Source organism: Giraffa tippelskirchi, chromosome 2, assembly GCF_054371585.1.
Source record: "Giraffa tippelskirchi isolate mGirTip1 chromosome 2, T2T-mGirTip1v1.2.pri, whole genome shotgun sequence".
Lineage (NCBI taxonomy): Eukaryota > Metazoa > Chordata > Mammalia > Artiodactyla > Giraffidae > Giraffa > Giraffa tippelskirchi.
The window spans coordinates 169,076,214-169,097,070 of record NC_137276.1 but is presented as its reverse complement, the minus strand read 5'-3'; the positions used below and the strand labels follow the sequence as shown (position 1 = coordinate 169,097,070).

The 20,857-nt window shown below is 36.9% G+C and overlaps 1 protein-coding gene across 7 annotated transcripts in view; it reads left to right on the top strand.

The window, feature by feature from the left end:
* The window catches only part of STXBP5L (syntaxin binding protein 5L), a 379,816-nt gene that overhangs the window by 173,213 nt on the left and 185,746 nt on the right, over positions 1-20,857 (top strand). For all 7 annotated transcript variants that reach the window (XM_081571857.1, XM_081571856.1, XM_081571861.1 and 4 more), the window contains one exon: positions 3,125-3,188. In XM_081571857.1, the coding sequence (XP_081427983.1) occupies positions 3,125-3,188 (64 nt within the window). The remainder of the gene's footprint in view (positions 1-3,124; positions 3,189-20,857) is intronic.

Genomic DNA, 20,857 nt, shown 5'->3' with positions numbered 1-20,857 from the left:
ATTATGGAAGATTTAGGAGTGAAGATAAGCTGACATATTAAAGAAATAGTTAGAAGACAGAAGAGGCAATACTTGGGTCTTGTGGGAAGATGTAAGAATAATAGAGAGTTGAGTGAGTATTTGGCTTGAGTAACTATGTAGACAAGGGTGTCATTTAGTGAAAGAAAGGAGATTAAGTAGGTTGGGAGTAAAATAATGAGCTCAATTTTAGGTAGGTTGAGTTGTGTGTGTTTTTAAGTTATTCAAATGGAATTTGTATTATGGGAGAATGGAAGGGTGTGGGATATATGGAATATATCAGAATATTCTATATGTATATTCTGAACCTAATGACATCAGAATTTACATAGACACTGAAACTATGAGAATATATGAGATTGTACATGGAGAATGTATATAAATGAGATACCAAACTTGTAGACAATGAATCAGTTTTGACTCATGGGTATGTTTTGTTTGCCCATCAAAGAATTTAAGTATATTCTGAATTATTAGTTTCCAGTATTTAAGAACTGGTAGAATAGAGATGAAAATTTGAATTTCCAGCTTTTCATGAAAAAAATTCCTAATGAAACAATCCCAGTCCAGTATTCTTGCATGGCAGTCAGCAATCAACTGAGACTAATGACTTTCCTTTTGTAGGTGGGTAATGTGTTATTCACATATGGGCTTCCCTGGTGGCTCACGAGGTTAAGAATCTTCCTGCAATGCAGGAGACTCAGGTTCAATCCCTGGGTTGGAAAGATCCCCTGGAGAAGGGCATGGCAATCCATTCCAGTATTCTTGCATGGAGAATCCCATGGACGGAGGATCCTGGTGGGCTTCAGTCTGTGGGATCTCAGAGAGTCGGACACGACTGACACATTCACATTCAGTGTGCTCTCCAGTTAGGCACAGTTCTTATTCAGCCTATTGAACTCATTTGCAATACCTATCTGGCTCCTGTGGTCTCTTGAATTCATGATCATATATAATATGGGAATACATTTCAGTCTAGAACAAAATACAAATGAATACCAGTATTTAAGATATGGGAAGAGGAAGTCCACAAAGGAAACTATCAAGAAGCCATTGTGATGAATGAGAGGAAGAGAAATAAATAGGGATTTTAGAATTACTGGGCATTGTTTAGATGACTGTCCCATGAATTTAAGTTCATTGATAATTCTATCTAAAGTAATTTCTATGAGATTTACAGAATCCATAGTACAGAATTGCTTTTTAAAGTAGTTTCTAATGGCCATAATTTTTGCAAAGAATGCTTGGTAGTTTTTGAAAATTCAGTGTTGGTGGAAAAAGTCAGAAAAAAATACATCAAAATGTTAATAGTCATGTATAGAAATGATTTTAACTTTCATTATCTCCTAACTTTCAGGGTTCTTTTATTTTTTACAATTAAAAAAACTCTCTTCTATAGCCTTAAAAAGTTATTACAAATAACTGAAGTTTAACTCTAGATTTTTTTCTAAACTTAAATGTTTTATAGAGTCTGATAAGTTAGTCTTGCATATGGTCTAACTTGCGTATGGTCAGAAGATTTGCAGTGTTGATTTTCATATCATGACTCTAAGAAGTTCTGTAAAAGAAAAGCAAAATATTTAACTTTAATTCAGGGTTTCCCAAACGTTTTTCGATATAGAACACTCTATGTGAAACACCTTATATATTCACTAGTTTATCATGGGGTACACTTCGGTGTTTGTTGTTCCAATCAAACCCAAGAGACATAGGAATTTTGGTTTATTGGATATTATTAGTTACCAAAAGATAATTGAAGGACATTGTCTTTTATCAGAGGCCTTTATACTGTAATAAAGCAGTGCATTTGTATGTGAATGATATATTACATATAAATTTAGAAGAACTGCAAAAAACTATATAAACTTTTTATGAAGCCTTTTCTTCCTGAACATATCCTAGAATGCAAATAGTAACTCTAGTATCTAATTCTTCCAATGATTTACAACAAACTTAATACATACTATTTATTGAGTACTATGTTTTGGTATTACATTAAGTGCTGTATGTATATTCTAATCCTCACTATTATTCAGTAGGTTCACTGCTATCATCTCCATTTTTAAGTGAAAAAATTTAGGCCAAAACCACTGATAAGATATGTAATAAATATGTATTTATTAATAATTCTTTGAGTTATTCTAGGGAGTTGTATCTGGGGAACTTGAAGTTACATAATTTGTCACTTTTGTATGACTCCAAAGAATTTCTAAAATTTATATTTTCTTGTTTTGTGCAGAATATTTGATGGTTTTCATGTGTGCCTAAGAAATAAATTACAACTATGTCAAGTATACTTATAATAGGGTTAATCTGGCACAATTAGGTCATTGAAGACAGGATGTGGAAAAGTAAGCAATAATCTATGTCATATCAGTTCATGTCATATTTAATCATGATATAATCATACTCAACGGTGGTTTCAGTTAAGGTAGGAAACATAAAAAACATGCCAGATATTGGAATAGGATGAATTAAAAGTCAGATTAGTAGAGCAAAGATCTTTTTAACAATATGCTCTTAGGCTATTATTGATTACCCTAGTTAACCAGATAAATGAGACATAACCAGTGAGGTAGGTTTCCCCAATTTCTCAGATTTTTGTAAGATAGCTATGACTGGCAAAAGTCTATTTGTAGATCAAAGGAGTCCCTGTACTATCCCTTAGAAGCAAAATCAGAAATTTCTTGTCAAAGGAAATTTTAAACTTGATATGTACTTTGCAGCTTAGTTGAAACAGGTTTATAGCATCACCCTTGTGGTCATATAAGTCCTTTTGTCTGTATAAGTAAAACTTCATTCTTAGATTTTCAGAGAACCAGATCTAGCAACACACAGATAAGCATATAAGATAATGAAGAATGCCATTGTTATGTGGATCAGTGTTCTTAAACCAGATGTTTAAAAATAGACCTACTTTAATAGAGTTAGTAGGGAAAAGAAAAATAGTCTTAAAGAAAAACAACCAAGAGCTCAAATTAGTTTATGCTAAGCTCCAGAATATTGGGAGTGTATTTCACTGTAATCTTAATTCCTTTGTTTCAGTCTCTAATGGTAAAGTGTTTTAATGTTTTTTTAAAGTGACTCTCTTGAATTGATTTAACAGATCCACAAAGACTCATCCAGGTCCAGTTGTGCATTTAAGTGATAGTCCAAGAGATGAAGGGAAAGTGAGTATTACAATACCATTATTCTTGAATTTATTTTTCTTATTCTTGAATAAAGGTGTTTCTTACTGTTATTTTATATGTAACATCTAGTACAGTGCATTAAGTGTAATCTCAAATTAAAACATGTTGAATGAATGAGCAAATGAATGAATGTATTATTTACACTAATAATGGTTCCAAATTGAATCATTAGTTTCACCTGAGTTAAGTTGATATTTAATTATAGAATTTTGAGAAAGGCATATAACACATGTGTTGTGTTGTGCTAAGTCACTTTGGTTGTGTCCAACTCTTTGCAACCCCATGGACCATAGCCCACCAGGGTCCTCTGTCTCTGGGATTCTCCAGGCAAGAATACTAGTGTGGGTTGCCATTCCTCCCCCAGAGGATCTTCCTGATCTCGGGATCGAACCCGGGTCTCTTATGTCTCCTGTACTGGCAGGTGGGTTCTTTACTACTAGTGCCAGAATTTTGAGGAAGGCATATAACATGTTGAACAATTTTAATTTTCAAGTATTCTATGCTTAAAGTTAAAAATAGTATCAGTATCATTAATCATTGGCCCATGATATTCAGTAATGGTAATGATAAATAGCAATATTAAATAATCATAAATTAGCCAATCTTAATTTTATAAATAGATAATAATATAGAAAATGTTCTCAGATTGCAGAAATAATCTTTAATAATTTTGATTATTCATAATTTTCCTTTAATGATTTGATCCTTGGGTCAGGAAGATCCCCTGGAGGGAAGACATGGCAACACAACAGTATTCTTGCCTGGAGAATCCCATGGACAGAGAAGCCTGGCAGGCTACAGTCCATAGGGTCGTAAAGACTCAAATACTATTGAGCAACTGAGCATGCACACTTTAATGATGAGAAACAAAGTTGATAAAAGCTCTAAAGTGTCACTTTCATTATCAGTATTGTCTCTTCAAGTGTATATATTTTTGCTAAGTACTATATAAAACACACAAATAAATTATATAGATTTGGTTCTTTAGTTTTAAACAATAGAAACTGAATTAGCCTAATAAATACTGAGCCTGAAAGACAAGTCCCCTGATAGTAAGAGAAAGTACATTGAATTTCTTCAAATTGATTTATAGAGTGTAATTCCAATCAAGTGTCATTCAGATTTACTTTTTAAATTGAAATTCAGTTGATTTATATTATTATATTAGTTTCATGTATAAAATATAATGATTAAATATGTTTACAGATTATATTCCACTAAAAGTTATTAAAAGATAATAGCTCTAATTCCCTGTGCTATACAATATATCCCTTGTTGCTTATATATATATATATATTTTTAAATTAGTTTCTTTTCTATTTTTTAACTTTACAATATTGTATTTGTTTTGCCATACATTGACATGAATCCACTATGATGGGTGTACATGTTTTCCCCTTCCAGAACCCCCCTTCCACCTCCCTCCCCATCCCATCCCTCCGGGTCATCCCGGTGCACCAGCCCCGAGCACCCTGTATCATGCGTTGAACCTGGACTGGCGATTCATTTCACATATGATAATTTACATGCTTCCATGCCATTCTCCCATATCATCCCGCCCTCACCCTCTCCCATAGAGTCCATAACACTGTTCTATTTATCTGTGTCTCTTTTGATGTCTCGCATACAGGGTTATCATTACCAGTTGACTAAATATCATATATATGTGTTAGTATACAGTATTGGTGTTTTTCTTTCTGGCTTACTTCACTCTGTATAATAGGCTCCAGTTTCATCCACCTCATTAGAACTTATTCAAATGTATTCTTTTTAATGGCTGAGTAATATTCCATTGTGTATATGTACCATGGCTTCCTTATCCATTCATCTGCTAATGGGCATCTAGGCTGCTTCCATGTCCTGGCTATTATAAACAGTGCTGTGATGAACATTGAGGTACATGTGTCTCTTTCAAGTCTGCTTTCCTCAGTGTGTATGCCCAGCAGTGGGATTGCTGGATCATATGGCAGTTCTATTTCCAGTTTTTTGAGGAATCTCCACACTGTTCTTCATAGTGGCTGTACTAGTTTGCATTCCCACCAACAGTGTAAGAGGGTTCCCTTTTCTCCACATCCTCTCCAGCATTTATTGCTTGTAGTCTTTTGGATAGCAGCCATTCTGACGGGCATGATATGGTACCTCATTGTGGTTTTGATTTGCATTTCTCTGATAATGAGTGATGTTGATCATCTTTTCACGTGTTTGTTAGCTATCTGTATGTCTTCTTTGAAGAAGTGTCTGTTTAGTTCTTTGGCCCACTTTTTGATTGGGTCGTTTATTTTTCTGGAATTGAGCTTCAGGAGTTGCTTGTGTATTTTTGAGATTAATTCTTTGTCTGTTGCTTCGTTTGCTATTATTTTCTCCCATTCCAAAGGCTGTCTTTTCACCTTGCTTATAGTTTCCTTTGTTGTGCAAAAGCTTTTAATTTTAATTAGGTCCCATTTGTTTATTTTTGCTTTAATTTCCAATATTCTGGGAGGTGGATCATAGAGGATCCTGCTGTGGTTTATGTCAGAGAGTATTTTGCCTATGTTTTCCTCTAGGAATTTTATAGTTTCTGGTCTTACGTTTAGATCTTTAATCCATTTTGAGTTTATTTTTGTGTGTGGTGTTAGAAAGTGTTCTAGTTTCATTCTTTTACACGTGGTTGACCAGTTTTCCCAGCACCACTTGTTAAAGAGATTGTCTTTTCTCCATTGTATATTCTTGCCTCCTTTGTCAAATGTAAGGTGTCCATAGGTGCATGGATTTATCTCTGGGCTTTCTATTTTGTTCCATTGATCTATATTTCTGTCCTTGTGCCAGTACCATACTGTCTTGATGACTGTGGCTTTGTAGTAGAGCCTGAATTCAGGCAGGTTGATTCCTCCAGCTCCATTCTTCTTTTTCAAGATTGCTTTGGCTATTCGAGGTTTTTTGTATTTCCATACAAATTGTGAAATTATTTCTTCTAGTTCTCTGAAGAATACCATTGGAAGCTTGATAGGGATTGCGTTGAATCTATAGATTGCTTTGGGTAGTATACTCATTTTCACTATATTGATTCTTCCGATCCATGAACACGGTATATTTCTCCATCTATTTGTGTCCTCTTTGATTTCTTTCAGCAGTGTTTTATAGTTTTCTATATATAGGTCTTTTGTTTCTTTAGGTGGATATATTCCTAAGTATTTTATTCTTTTCATTGCGATGGTGAATGGAATTGTTTCCTTAATTTCTCTTTCTTTTCTCGTTTTCTCGTTGTTAGTATATAGGAATGCAAGGGATTTCTGTGTGTTCATTTTATATCCTGCAACTTCACTGTATTTGTTGATTAGCTCTAGTAATTTTCTGGTGGAGTCTTTAGGGTTTTCTATGTAGAGGATCATGTCATCTGCAAACAGTGAGAGTTTTACTTCTTCTTTTCCAATCTGGATTCCTTTTATTTCTTATTCTGCTCTGATTGCTGTGGCCAAAACTTCCAAAACTATGTTGAATAGTAGTGGTGAGAGTGGGCACCCTTGTCTTGTTCCTGATTTTAGGGGAAATGCTTTCAGTTTTTCACCATTTAGGATAATGTTTACCGTGGTTTTGCAATATATAGCTTTTATTATGTTGAGGTATATTCCTTCTATTCCTGCTTTTTGGAGGGTTTTTATCATAAATGGATGTTGAATTTTGTCAAAGGCTTTCTCTGCGTCTATTGAAATAATCATATGGTTTTTATCTTTCAATTTGTTTATGTGGTGTATTACACTGATGGATTTGTGGATATTGAAGAATCCTTGCATCCCTGGGATAAAGCCCACTTGGTCATGATGTATGATCTTTTTAATATGTTGTTGGATTCTGCTTGCTAGGATTTTGTTAAGGATTTTTGCATCTATGTTCATCAGTGATATTGGCCTGTTGTTTTCTTTTTTGGTAGCATCTTTGTCAGGTTTTGGTATTAGGGTGATGGTGGCCTTGTAGAATGAGTTTGGAAGTTTACCTTCTTCTGCAATTTTCTGGAAGAGTTTGAGTAGGATAGGTGTTAGCTCTTCTCTAAATTTTTGGTAGAATTCAGCTGTGAAGCCATCTGGTCCTGGGCTTTTGTTTGCTGGAAGATTTCTGATTACAGTTTCAATTTCTGTGCTTATGATGGGTCTGTTGAGATTTTCTGTTTCTTCCTGGTTCAGTTTTGGGAAGTCGTACTTTTCTAAAAATTTTTCCATTTCTTCCAAGTTGTCCAGTTGCTGATAATAGTCTCTTATGATCCTTTGTATTTCTGTGTTGCCTCTTGTGATCTCTCCGTTTTCATTTCTAATTTTGTTGATTTGATTCTTCTCCCTTTGTTTCTTGATGAGTCTGGCTAATGGCTTGTCAATTTTATTTATCTTCTCAAAGAACCAGCTTTTGGCTTTGTTGATTTTTTGCTATGGTCTCTTTTGTTTCTTCTGCATTTATTTCTGCCCTAATTTTTAAGATTTCTTTCCTTCTAATAACACTGGGGTTCTTCATTTCTTCCTTTTCTAGTTGCTTTAGGTGTAAAGTTAGGTTATTTATTTGACTTTTTTCTTGTTTCTCGAGGTGAGCCTGTATTGCTCACTTCAAGAGGTGAATCTTCCCCTTAGCACTGCTTTTACCGTGTCCCATAGATTTGGGGTTGTTGTGTTTTCATTTTCGTTCATTTCTATGCATATTTTGATTTCTTTTTTGACTTCTTGTGTGATTTGTTGGTCATTCAGGAGTGTGTTGTTCAGCCTCCATATGTTGGAGTTTTTAATAGTTTTTCTCCTGTAATTGACATCTAATCTTAATGCATTGTGGTCAGAAAAGATGCTTGGAATGATTTCAACTTTTTTGAATTTACTAAGACTAGATTTATGGCCCAGGATGTGATCTATTCTGGAGAAGATTCCATGTGCACTTGAGAAAAAGGTGAAATTCATCGTTTTGGGGTGAAATGACCTATAGATATCAATTAGGTCTAACTGGTCTATTGTATCATTTAAAGTTTGTGTTTCCTTGTTAATTTTCTTTTTAGTTGATCTGTCCATAGGTGTGAGTGGGGTATTAAAGTCTCCCACTATTATTGTGTTATTGCTAATTTCCCCTTTCATACTTGTTAGCATTTGCCTTACATATTGTGGTGCTCCTATGTTGGGTGCATATATATTTATAATTGTTGTATCTTCTTCTTGGATGGATCCTTTGATCATTATGTAGTGTCCATCTTTGCCTCTTTTCACCACCTTTGTTTAAAGTCTATTTTATCTGATATGAGTATTGCTACTCCTGCTTTCTTTTGGTATCTATTTGCATGAAATATCTTTTTCCAGCCCTTCACTTTCAGTCTGTGTGTGTCCCTTGTTTCGAGGTGGATCTCTTGTAGACAGCATATATAGGGGTCTTGTTTTTGTATCCATTCAGCCAGTCTTTGTCTTTTGGTTGGGACATTCAACCCATTTACATTTAAGGTAATTATTGACAAGTATGATCCCGTTGCCATTTACTTTATTGTTTTGGGTTCAAGATTATTCACCCTTTCTGTGTTTCCTGTCTAGAGAAGATCCTTTAGCATTTGTTGGAGAGCTGGTTTGGTGGTGCTGAATTCTCTGAGCTTTTGCTTGTCTATAAAGCTTTTGATTTCTCCTTCATATTTGAATGAGATTCTTGCAGGATACAGTAATCTGGGCTGTAGATTATTTTCTTTCATCACTTTAAGTATGTCCTACCATTCCCTTCTGGCCTGAAGAGTTTCTATTGAAAAATCAGCTGTTATCCTTATGGGAATCCCCTTGTGTGTTATTTGTTGTTTTTCCCTTGCTGCTTTTAATATTTGTTCTTTGTGTTTGATCTTTGTTAATTTGATTATTATGTGTCTTGGGGTATTTCGTCTTGGGTTTATCCTGTTTGGGACTCTCTGGGTTTCTTGGACTTGGGTGATTATTTCCTTCCCCACTTTAGGGAAGTTTTCAACTATTATCTCCTCAAGTATTTTCTCATGGTCTTTCTTTTTGTCTTCTTCTTCTGGGACTCCTATGATTCGTATGTCGGTGTGTTTAACATTGTCCCAGAGGTCTCTGAGGTTGTCCTCATTTCTTTTAATTCTTTTTTCCTCTCTGTTTCATTTATTTCTATCATTCTATCTTCTACCTCAGTTATCCTATCTTCTGCCTCTGTTATTCTACTGTTGGTTCCCTCCAGACTGTTTTTGATCTCATTTATTGTATTATTCATTATATAATGACTCTTTTTTATTTCTTCTAAGTCCTTGTTAAACCTTTCTTGCATCTTCTCGATCCTTGTCTCCAGGTTATTTATCTGTAACTCCAATTTGTTTTCCAGATTTTGGATCATTTTCACTATCATTATTCGGAATTCTTTACCAGGTCGATTCCCTATCTCTTCCTCTTTTGTTTGATTTGGAGGGCATTTATCCTGTTCCTTTACCTGCTGGGTATTTCTCTGCCTTTTCATCTTGTTTATATTGCTGTGTTTGGGGTGGCCTTTCTGTTTTCTGGCAGTTTGTGGTTCCTCTTTATTGTGGAGGTTCCTTGCTCTGGGTGGGGTTAGATGGGTGGCTTGTCAAGGTTTCCTGGTTGGGGAAGCTTGTGTCGGTGTTCTGGTGGGTGGAGCTTGATTTCTTCTCTCTGGAGTGCAATGAAGTGTCCAGTAATGAGCTTTGAGATGTCAGTGGGTTTGGTATGACTTTGAGCAGCCTGTATGTTGAAGCTCAGGGCTATGTTCCTGTGTTGCTGGAGAATTTGCATGGTATATCTTACTCTGGGACTTGTTGGCCCTTGGGTGGTGGTTGGTTTCAATGTAGGTATGGAAGTGTTTGATGAACTCCTCTCGTTTAATGCTTCCTGGATTCAGTTCTCTGGTGTTCTCAAGATTTGGACTTAATTCTCCTGTCTCTGGTTTTCAATCTTATTCTTACAGTAGCCTCCAGACTTCTCCATCTATACAGCACCGATGATAAAACATCTAGGTTAATGATGAAAAGTTTCTCTGAAGTGAGGGACACCCGGAGAGGTTCACAGAGTTACATGGAGAAGAGAAGAGGGAGGAGGGAGATAGAGGTGGCCAGGAGGAGAAGAGGGAAATCAAAAGGGACAAGAGCAAGCTAGCCAGTAATCACTTCCCTATGTGCTCTCCACCATCTGGATCTCTCAGAGATGTTCACGGAGTTACACAGGGAAGAGAAGAGGGAGGAAGGAGACAGAGGTGGGCAAGAGGATTAAAGGGGGAATCAAAAGGGGAGAGACAGATCCAGCCAGTAATCAGTTCTCTAAGTGTTCTCCATAGCCCGGAACACACAAAGAGATTCACAGAGTTGGGTAGAGAAGAAAAGGGGGAGTGGGGAGATGGAGGCAACCTGGTGGAGGAAAAGGAGAGTTGAAAGGGGGAGAGAGCAATCAAGCCAGTGATCTCGTTCCCAAGTAAGAATGGGTGCTGAAGATTGGGTTCTTGAAGATACAAAGTTGATACCAAATACTAAAAAGCAAAGATTAAAAATCTAGAGTAGAGGTTAGGTTCTTAAAAATATCATATTAAAAAAAGAAAAAGAAAAAAGAAAAAAACCCCACCAAAGTCCCAAAAATTATAAAATATATATATATGAAGTTTACTTTAAAAGTAATGTCTTAAAGAAAAAAAAATAAAAATAGGGTCTTTTTTTTTTTGCAAGGTAATAGTAGGTTAAATAAATGAAAATTGAAGGAGTAATAGGGGACTTAAAAATACAAATAAAATAAGAAAATAAAATAAAATTTAAAAAGTTAACAAAAAAATAATAAAAAAGTTTTAAAAATTAAAAATATACTAGTAAAAATATATCTAGGACTTTCTCTGGAGCTGTTATGGACAGTATGGGGTCAGTTCATTTTCAGATAGTTCCTTGGTCCAACTTGTACTTCTCAAGGTCTCTAGGCCCCTTCCTATGTAGTTGGTGCTAATTGCAGGGTTTTAATCTGTTGCATGTGTCACTTCCAAAGCGATTCCCTCTGTTTCTTTTAGCTTCTTCTGTTTGCCGGTCTCTTCAGTGTCTAATTTCTGCCCTGACACAAGGGGGGCTGTGGTGGTCACATTTTTTTTTAGATTCACTTGTTCAATCGTGCTGTAGGGAGGGAGGAACACTGCAAACAAATCTCACTGGCGTGTGCTCACAATGTTTCAGCCACACTGGGTTTGCCCCGCTCACGGCGTGTGTGCTTTCCCAGTCTACACTGCTCAGGCTCTAGGTTGCACTGCCAAGAACTGTCTGAAGCGGCCCCTGGGGTTGCCTGTACTTCCCTGGTCTAAGCAGCTCAGGTTCTGGTTCCCAGGTACTTCACAAAGGTGCAGACTTGGTTGAGCCTGGGTTTTGTGCCATTCCCAGGTCCGAACAGCTCTGGTGACCAGGTTTTTGGCTAGCACGGTCAGAGGCTGTGCCTTTTTCCCTTCCCCTGTCCCAGCCGCTCGGTTTTCTGGGTGTACAACGGGTGGTTTCCCAGGTGTGCTGTGGTTTCCCCTGTGGAGCTGATCTCTGGTTGCTACCCTCTTGGCGGGTGTTGACCCTCCAGAGTCCCAAGAAGTCCTGCTTAGCAGCGAGGTCTGTTTGCAGTTTGGTATAGGATGCCCCTCTGGGCCGCGATTCCACCCTTCCGGCTCTTGCTGCCCTCCCCTTCCTGTCTCTTGCTGGGGATGGGCCGGTCCGCAGCTGGTTTACTCTGCTCAGTCCTTTGTTCTGTGAGCGGGCCTGGTGGTGTGTTAGGTTAAGGCTTTTCGCGGGAAAGCTATCCCACTGTCTAGGTTGCTGTCTCAATCTAGTTCCCTCAGATTGCCCGTGGGGCATTCAGGCTCAGTCCTAACCCAAAGCAATGCAGCCCGCCTCTCCCTGCCCAGTCCCCGCTTGCTAGCTGGGGATGCGCGTGTCTGGGCTGCACACCCGCTGGGATTTGCTGTTAGGTACATAAACCGCGGAATTTAATTATTTATTTATTTTTCCTCCCGGTTATTTTGCCCTTTGCAATTCCAAGGTTCGCCACAGACCCGCCGGAGAGAGTGTTTCCTGGTGTTTGGAAACTTCTCTCTTTTTTAAGACTCCTTTCCCGGGACAGATCTCCGTCCCTACCTCTTTTGTCTCTCTTTTTATCTTTTATATTTTGTCCTACCTCCTTTCGAAGGCTATGAGCTGCCTTTCTGTGTGTCTGATGTCCTCTGCCAGCATTCACAAGTTGTTTTGTGGAATTTACTTGGCGTCTAAATGTTCTTTTGGTGAATTTGTGGGAGAGAAAGTCATCTCCCTGTCCTATTCCTCCGCCATCTTAGGACCGCCCCCTGCTTATATATTTTATAGATAATAGTTTTTATCTGTTAATCCTATACCCCTAACTTTCCCCTCTCCCTTCCATCTCCATTCTGGTAATCACTAATTGATTTTTTGTTTCTGTGAATCTATTTCTGTTTTGCTGTGTATACTTATTTGTATTATTTTTAGATTGCAAATGTAAGTGACATATAGTATTTGTGTTTGAATAAGTTTACTAAGCATAATGTTCTCTAAGTCCAACCGTGTTGCTGCAATTGGTAGAGTTTTGTTTCTTTCTATGCTGAATAATATTTCATTGTATATATGTATATATATATATATATCTGTCACATTCTTTTTATGTGTTCATCTATTCATGGACATTTGGGTTGCTTCCATATCTTGGCTATCATAAATGGTGGTGGTTTAGCCACTAAGTTGTGTCCAACTCTTGCAACCCCATGGAGTATAGTCTGCCAGGCTCCTCTGTCCATGGGGACTCTCCAGGCAAGAATACTGGAATGGGTTGCCATTTCTTTCTCCAGGGGATCCTCCTGACCCAGGAATCAAACCCAGGTCTCCTGCACTGCTGGAGTTGCTTCCATATCTTGGCTATCATAAACAGCACTGTTCTAAAGATTTGGGTGCATAAATTCTTTGAATTTATGTTTCCATTTTCTTAATATATATACCAAGGAGTGGTATTGCTGGATCATATGGTAGTTCTATTTTTAGTTTCTTAAGAAACCTTCATGCTTCTTACCATAGTGGCAGGACCAATATACATTCTGACCAACATGTACAAGGGTTCCCTTTTCTCCACATCCCCTCCAATATTTGTTATTTATGGACTTTTTGATGACAGTCATTTTGACAGGTATGAGGTGATGTCTCATTGTGGTTTTGATTTGCATTTCTCTAGTAATTAGCAGTGTTAAACATCTTTTCATGTCCCTGTTTGGTGTCTGTATGTCTTCTTTGGAAAAAGATCTATTTAGGTCTTTTACTCATTATTTAATTGGGTTGTTTGTTTTTTTAAAATATTGAGTTGTATGAGCTGTTTATGTATTTTGAGTATCAATTTCTTCTCAGTCATATCATTTGCAAATATTTTCTCCCATTTTGTTGGTTGTATATTTATTTTGTCAATGGTTTCCTTTGCTGTGCAAAAGCTTTTAAGTTTAATTTGGCCCCATTTGTTTATTTTTGCTTTGTTTCTTTTGCCTTAGGATACAGTTTAAAAAAAAATAAATATCGCTACAATTTATGTCAAGTGTTCTTCCTATTTTTTTCTAGGAGTTTTATAGTTTTAGAACTTACATTATATCTTTAATCCATTTTGAGTTTATTTTTGTATATGGTATGAGGAAATCTTCTAATCTCACTGTTTAACATGTAGCTCTCCAATTTTCCCAGAACCACTTATTGAAGAGACTATCTTTTCTCCATTTTATATTTTTGCCTCCTTTGCAGTATATCAATTGACCATAGGTGCAAAGGTTTATTTCTGGGCTCTCCATTCTGTTTTATTGTTGTATATGTCTTGTTTTGTGCCTATACCATGCTTTTTTCATTATTGTAGCATTGTAGTATAGTCTGAAGTCTGAGAGCATGTTACCTCCAACTTTGTTTTTTCCTTTCAAGATTGTTTTGGCAATTTAGCATGTTTTGTGATTCCATATGAATTTTAGGATATTAGTTCTAGTTCTGTAAAAACAAAATCTCATCAGTATTTTGATAGAAATTGCATTAAATCTGTAGATTGCTATGAGTGTATAGACATTTTAACAAAATTATTTCTTCCAGTTCAAGAGCTCAGGATGTCTTTTCATTTCTTTGTATCATTTTCTGTTTCTTTCCTCAGTGCTTTATAGTTTTTAATGTGTAGATATTTTATCCTCTTGGTTGTTTATTTCCAGGTATTTTATTCTTTTGGGTGGGATTTTAAATGGCATTGTCTTTTAGTCTCTGATAGTTCATTATTATTGTACAGAAAAGCAACAGATTTCTATATATTAATCTTGTAACCTACAACTTTTCTAAATTCATTTATTAGTTCTAATAGTTTTGGGGTGGAGACTCTAGGATTTTCTATATGAAGTATCATGTCATCTGCCAATAGAATTACTTCCTTGCTTTCAATTTGAATTCCTTTTAATTATTTTTCTTGCCTGATTCCTGTGACTAGGACTTCTAATATTATGTTAAGTAGAAGTGGCAAGAGTGGGTATCTTTGTCTTATTCCTGAATTTATATGAAAGTCTTTCAACTTTTCACTGTTGAGTATGATATTACTTGTGGGTTTGCCATAAAGAGCCTTTCTTATGTTGAGGATAGATCAAAAGCTAGGCCACAAAACATGTTTCAACAAATTTAAGAGAATGGAAATTATACCAAACATTTTTTCCCAACCAGAACAGTATAAAACTAGAAATCAATTACAGAGAGAAAAATGGGAAAAGATCACACATGTGGAGACTTAACAACATGCTACAAAAAGACCAGTGAGTCAATGAGAAAATCCAAAAAATGCCTTGAAAATGGAAAAACAACACTCTAGAATCAATGGAATCCAGCCAAAAGAGTTCTTAGAGGAAAAGTTGTAGTGATGCAGGCTAAACACAAAAAAACCCTCAAACCATCTAACCAACCACCTAAAGAAATTAGAAAAAGAAACAAAGCCCGAAGTTAGTAGAAGGAAGGAAATAATAAAGGTAAGAGAGGAAATACATAAAATAGAGATTAGAAAACCAATAGAAAATATCAGCAAAACGAAGAGCTGGTTTTTTTGTAAAGATGAACAAAATTAATAATCCTTTAGCCAAACTCACCAAGAAGAAAAGAGAGACAATTCAAATAAAAAAAATTAAAAGTTAAGAGAAATAACAACCAGTACCACAGAGATACCAAAAAAAAAAAATCATAAGCTAATACTACATACAAAATAATAAGATAATAATACAATAGTTATATGCCAACAAATTGGACACCCTAGATAAAGTGGACATATTTCTAAAAACATACAACCTGCCAGACTGAATCAAGAGGAAACATAATTTGAATAGACCAATCACTGGGAGTGGAGGTGAATTTGTAACTAAAAAGATAACTCCCAGCACAAGTACATCTAGGATTGGACAGTTTCACAGGAGAATTCTGACAGACATGTAAAGAAGGACTTATACTTATCATTCCCAAACTATTCCAAAAAAAATAATTGGAAGATAATGGCACACTCTAAATATCATTCAACTAGTCTGACACTACCCTGATACCAAAACCAGACAAATACATTACAAAAAAAAGAAAATTACGGGTCAATATCTTTGATTAATATAGATGTAGAAATCCTCAGCAAAGTTTTAGAAAACAGAATCCAAAATATGTTTAAAAGATCATACACTATGATCAAGTAAGATTTTTTCCAGGAATGCAAGGATGGTTCGACATTGCAAATCAATCAGTGTGATACACAACAGTAACGAAAGGAAGAATAAAAAATCACACTCAATTCAATAGACACAGAAAAAGCATTTGAGAAAATTCAACATCCTTTAATGATACAAGCCCTTAGTAAAGTAGGTATGGAGAATTTACTTATTTTAAAAAATTTACAAGCTGATTTTAAAATTCATAAGAAAAATGAAATGTTTAAGAATAGCCAAAATGTTTTTTTTTTTTTTTTTAATGAATAACATTGTGATATTGGTACAGGGCAATACAAGAAGACCAATGGATCTAAAGAGATATTCCAGAAACGATTCAGGTATTTGGGAGAGTTTTGTATATTCTTTAGGGAAGATATTTCAGGGTATGATAAACTATTAAATAAGTGGCTTTGGTCAGTTGGTATCCAGTTTGAAAAACATTTTAAGACCTCTGCCCTTTACCATTCACAGAAATAAATTCCAGATAGAGAAAACACTTAGTGTTCAAATGGCAACTCAGAGAGTTTTAGCAGAAACAATAACAAGTTATTACTGTGGAGTAGGGACATCTTTAGGCAAGCTTTAAGGAATATACCATAACAAGACAATCATGATAAGAGACAGGCAACAAAGTGGGAGACAATGATTGCTAGGTATATAGCAGGAAATTAATGAATATGCAAAATATTTAACGATCTTTTGCTAAACCCTCATCTTTCATACGGAGAAGGCAATGGCACCCCACTCCAGTACTCTTGCCTAGAAAATCCCATGGATGGAGGAGCCTGGTAGGCTACAGTCCATGGGGTCGCTACGAGTCGGACACGACTGAGCAACTTCACTTTCACTTTTCCCTTTCATGCACTGGAGAAGGAAATGGCAACCCACTCCAGTATTCTTGCCTGGAGAATCCCAGGGACAGGGGAGCCTGGTGAGCTGCCGTCCATGGGGTCGCACAGAGTCGGACACGACTGAAGCGACTTAGCAGCAGCAGCAGCAGCATCTTTCATAATAGGAAGTCAATAGACAATGTCTAACTAATGAATCAAGAAATTGCAATATAAATATAAATATGAAACTAAGTCTGCTAGAAAAGATGATTTTAAGAGTTAAAGCTATGGTTGCCTCTTACCTCTAATAAAGATTAAGGCTTCCCTGGTGGCTCAGATGGTAAAGCGTCTGCCTACAATGTGGGAGACCCGGTTTCGATTCCTGGGTGGGAAGATCCTCTGGAGAAGGAAATGGCAACCCACTCCAGTACTCTTGCCTGGAAAATCCCATGGATGGAGGAGCTTGGTAGGTATAGTCTCTAGGGTCACAAAGAGTCGGACATGACTGAGCGACTTCACTTTCTTTCTTTTCTAATAAAGACCAGGGTTTGGCAGTGAGGAGGAACCAGCTTCATTAGTGATCACTAGGGAAGTGCAATATACCCCCTTTTCCCCATTAGAATGGCAAAATATTAAAAATTAAAAATATTAATAATATCAAGTAATGGAACAGGCATTGAAAATTGGGCATCTAGACATAGCAATCATGATTATACATACCAGTATGGGCAATTTGTTATCAACATTTAAAATATGTTGATAGATAGAAAATCCATTTCAGATATTTATCCTATTTATAGGACCAAAGGGCAAAATACTGAAAATAGCCTGAAGGTCTATTAGTAGCAAATTGAATAAATGAATGATACTATATACATACTATGGAATGCTATTCTGATAAGGAAGGTTCTTCAAGCTATATTTTTTAAAGAAAAGATGCAGAACAGTAAGGGTAGTATAAAATCACTTGAATAATGAATTTGTGTTTTTACTTACACATTTTAAGGGGTTTACATTATGAATGGTGTGAAATTTTATTGAATGCTTTTCTTATGTATCAAGATGCATTTTGTGCCAGTCTCAACCTGTTGATAAAGATGTTATTGATAGTGATTCTAGAAATGCCTGGGGACACTCTACTGGGTGAGTCCTCACAGGTGTTTATGCTTTTGAAGCCAATGTTGTTGCTAGAATGGCCCTTCTGATTCTTAGTATGATTGTGAGATGCACCTCAGCAACAACTATCCAAACAATCATCCTTGTTTGAAAATCAAGATTTATACTTATAGGTCCTAGAGTGTACATGACATGCCTGGGGTAACACAAGGATGTTATGATCAGAGTGGGAGTGAGAGACAGGGAGAGGGAAGGAGGGAGAGAGAGAGAGAGAGAACATGGGCCTACTGCTGCTAAGTTGCTTCAGTCATGTCCGACTCTGTGTGACCCCATAGACGGCAGCCCACCAGGCTCCCCCGTCCCTAGGATTCTCCAGGCAAGAATACTGGAGTGGGTTGCCATTTTCTTCTCCAGTGCATGAAAGGGAAAAATGAAAGTGAAGTCGCTCAGTCGTGTCCGACTCTTAGCGACCCCATGGACTGCACCCTATCAGGCTCTTCCGCCCATGGGATTTTCCAGGCAAGAGTACTGGAGTGGGGTGCAATTGCCTTCTCCAGAACATGGGCCTGGAGTTCTACTTTTATTGAGATCAGAATGGGATGCCTAGGTTTCAACAGGTTCACGTTATAGGTGAGTTTTAAACATGAGAAGGAATTAAAGTGCAAAAAGGGAAATACAAGTAGTCAGTCAATGGTTGGTTTAATCTATATCAACCAGAACTTTCTTAAAAAAAAAAGGAAACTTCATGGGTAGGGCATCCTGGCTCTTTATCTAGTTGTATATTTGGCAATGGGTTTATTCCAGATGGAGGTCTTTGCAGTGGGTGCCTCAGCAATCAAAAGCTTAGTGTCACTTACAGTGTAATTTAAAAAGGTGACTTTCAGGTGCTTTATACTACAAAATGACTATTCCTTAGTAATTTGTTGAAATATGTAAGTAGATTTTCTAATGTAAATATTTTTGTGTTTCTTGGATAAATTCAACCTGGAAGGGGAAAACTTTCATGGTGGCTTGTTGGTGAAGTGAAAGAAGGAAAAAATTACTGATATTATGGTTCCTACTGAAACAAAATAGTATCATAAAATTGTAAACTAGAACCCCTTCTGCCTGAAACACCATTTACTAAAGAAACTGCACATTAGCCTTTAAAATACAAGAGGGTTCTCTTGGACTGAGAGGTGCCTGTGTTGGGCATGGTGTTGTATACATCTCTTGGATTCTCTCTCAGCTTTGCTTGTCTATGAAACCTTTGGGCTTCCCAGGTGGTGCTAGTGGTAAAGAACCTGCCTGCCAATGGAGGTTGGCAGGAGACATAAGACACACAGGTTCGATCCCTGGTTCAGGAAGGTCCCCTAGAGGAGAACATAGCAACCTACTCCAGTATTCTTGCCTGGAAAATCTCATAGAAGAGGAGCCTGGTGGGCTATAGTCCATAGGGACACAACTGAAGTGACTTAGCACAGAACATGAAACCCTTGGCTGCCTGCTTCATCTCAGTTTTGGCAGAGTTAATCAACTTCATGTAGTACTACTTTTTGAAGTACACCCAGAGTCTGGTTTCTCCCTTTAATTCTGGACTTAGATAATGTGCCATACTGTAAGGCATGAGATCTGGCTTCCCTAACAATTGCCAGAAAAGTCAGATGACACAACCCTGGAGTGAAGGAGTGTTAACTTTCCATGGAGAAAACCTTGACCAATGTTATTAAACAAGACATAAGAAATAAATTCTCCCTCCCTCCTTCCTATGGTTGGGCTATTCTGATTCATGGGTTCCCCCTGTAAACTGTTAGAAACATCCTGCAAAACCGAATAGATACACTTGCTGAGTTCCTGGCTGTCTCTTCTGCTTCTCCCCAAGAAAGAGGGGTTAGTATGATAATGAATCATCTTTTACTTCTCTGCTTTACTTCACTTTTCCTTGATTATTGCAGCCCTAAGAATATACCTGTGGTTGTTTTCTTACTTCAGGAGCAAAGCTCAATGATTGTGATAGAACTATATGCCTGCAAAGCCTAACACATTTGCTGTCTATCACTTTATAAAAAGTGCATTGACCTCTGTCCATTGTAAACCCTCAGGATGGGATTTTGGAGTTGGGTTATCGCCTATTTAAAATCAAAGGACCCAGTCAAGGTGTCAAGTGAAGTGGTATTAAACCCTGTCATGTGGTGACATCAAAATATCTTGAACATTCTCCTTCAGTTAATTAGGGTGAGGGGAAGATGGAAAGGTAAGATAGTAGGAGATCAAAGTATTTGTGGTGGTCAGTTGATAAAGGACAATGATAATTATAATGATGATGAAATAAAATAGCTTCCTTTTATGCCACTTGAATTATTTTCAATTTCAGTTTAAATTTGACAAATTTAAATTTTTATAAATTTAGTAGTTTGAAACAACACAAATGTATGGACTGTATTAAAATTCTGTAGGCCAGAAGTCCAACACAGGTCTCGCTGGGCTAAAATCAAAATACTGCAGGGTAACATTCCTTCCTGGTAGCTCAGTGGGAGAATCTTTTCTTGCCTTTTTCAGCTTTTATTAGGCGTTACACATTTCTAAGCATGAAACCACTATCCTCCATCTTCAAAGACAAAAACTTAGCATGTCTTTGACTTTCTTCCATCATCAAATCTCTTTCTAGTGACAGTTGGGAAAGGTTCATCACTCTTAAGGACTTGTATGATTGGGTTGGGGCCACATGGATAGGCCAGGATCTTCTCTCCATCTCAACAAATGTTAATTACATCTAAAAATTCTTTTTTGTTATGTAAGTGGGCCTTAGGAAGTTACTATGAAGAAAGCTAGTGCAGGTGATGGAATTCCAGTTGTGCTATTTGAAATCCTGAAAGATGATGCTGTGAAACTGCTGCACTCAATATGTGAGCAAATTTGGAAAACTCAGCAGTGGCCACAGAGCTGGAAAAGGTCAGTTTTCATTCAAATCCCAAAGAAAGGCAATGCCAAAGAATGCTCAAACTACTGCACAATTGCACTCATCTCACATGCTAGTAA